General features: G+C 36.9%; 1 protein-coding gene across 2 annotated transcripts in view; it reads left to right on the forward strand.

The window, feature by feature from the left end:
- Zcchc11 (zinc finger CCHC-type containing 11) overlaps positions 1-1397 on the forward strand; it is a 136457-nt gene that overhangs the window by 117172 nt on the left and 17888 nt on the right. For both annotated transcript variants that reach the window (XM_023724199.1, XM_004639113.2), the window contains 4 exons: positions 1-71; positions 400-577; positions 1070-1117; positions 1200-1282. The exon at positions 1-71 ends at the window's left edge or, in 1 of these variants, runs on beyond it. In XM_023724199.1, coding sequence (XP_023579967.1) covers positions 1-71; positions 400-577; positions 1070-1117; positions 1200-1282 — 380 coding nt within the window. The remainder of the gene's footprint in view (positions 72-399; positions 578-1069; positions 1118-1199; positions 1283-1397) is intronic.

Here is a 1397-nt window from a genome sequence, read left to right on the forward strand (position 1 = left end):
ATGGAAAACAGATTCCACAAAGAATGGTTGATGGATGGAATGCCTTCTTCTTTGATAAAACAGAAGAACTGGTAATGTTTTCATAGTGTTTATGTTACAGAATGCTCATTGATACATGCTAGGATTTGCATAATTTAATAATTTTGTTTCTTTTTTTTTCTTTTACTTTTGAGAAAGGGTCTCACTGTACAGTTCAGGTTGACCTTGAGCTCACTAGATAACCTAGGCTGGCCTTGAACTCTCAGCCTCTCGTGCTGGGATTATAGGTGTGTGCCACTGCACCCAGCTTAATTTAATAATTTTACTTGGATTTGTTGTCCATATCTTAGGAGATGCTTTTCTTTTTTCTCTTTCCTTAACCTCCACTCGTTTCTCTTCCTCTGTATTTCCTAACTGTAGAAAAAGCGTTTACCTTCACTTGGAAAGAACACAGAATCATTAGGTGAACTTTGGTTGGGATTGCTTCGCTTCTATACTGAAGAGTTTGATTTCAAGGAATATGTAATTAGTATTCGTCAGAAAAAGCTGTTGACAACTTTTGAAAAGCAGTGGACATCTAAATGCATTGCAATTGAAGGTAATAATTATGTTTGCTAATATTCAAGAACAAAAGAAGACTTTGGACAAGGAAATTGAGGGAAAGCTATTAGGACTTGAAAGATTCTTCCTTTTTTTTTTGTATTTAGTACAGGGTCTACAGGGCATCACTACACGGATTGGACTCATAGTGATCTTCCTGTTTTCAGCCTCCCAAGTGCTGGGATTACAGGCACGTGCCACAGCGCCCAATCTCATTGCCATCTCAGTGCATCCCAGGGCGCAGGGCCAGCATGCTGGGGATTGAACCCTGCGCCTGCCTAAGCAGGTGCTTTAGTCCATTGAGCTATCTGGCTGGCCCTTTCCTTTTGATTTTTGTTGGTTTTCATCCTTAATAAATAATTTTAAAAGGATAATTTACTGACTTGGATAGTCTGAGAATATCTGGTGTTGTAATATGTTATTAGACTTCAGTTCTGAATATTTTTTGGTACAGTGGATAATTATTAATTAAGAAATATTTCTTTTCTAGACCCTTTTGACTTGAATCATAACCTTGGTGCTGGAGTTTCTAGAAAAAGTAAGTTTTAAAGAAAGATGTTCTGCTTTTAAAACTTTAGCACATTAATATCTGCATCTTTATTATTTCCTTCTTTCAATAGTGACCAATTTCATCATGAAGGCATTTATCAATGGAAGGAAACTTTTTGGCACCCCTTTTTATCCACTCATTGGCAGAGAAGCTGTAAGTTAACATTTTTATGATTAATGTTTGCGTTTTTACAAGAAACCTAGCTCTGTTTCCAGGTTGGTGTTAGGAATAGGGAAAGAGATGGTCATTGCTTCCCGTATTTTTTCTT

This window comes from Octodon degus, unplaced genomic scaffold, assembly GCF_000260255.1.
Source record: "Octodon degus isolate 3935 unplaced genomic scaffold, OctDeg1.0 scaffold00107, whole genome shotgun sequence".
Lineage (NCBI taxonomy): Eukaryota > Metazoa > Chordata > Mammalia > Rodentia > Octodontidae > Octodon > Octodon degus.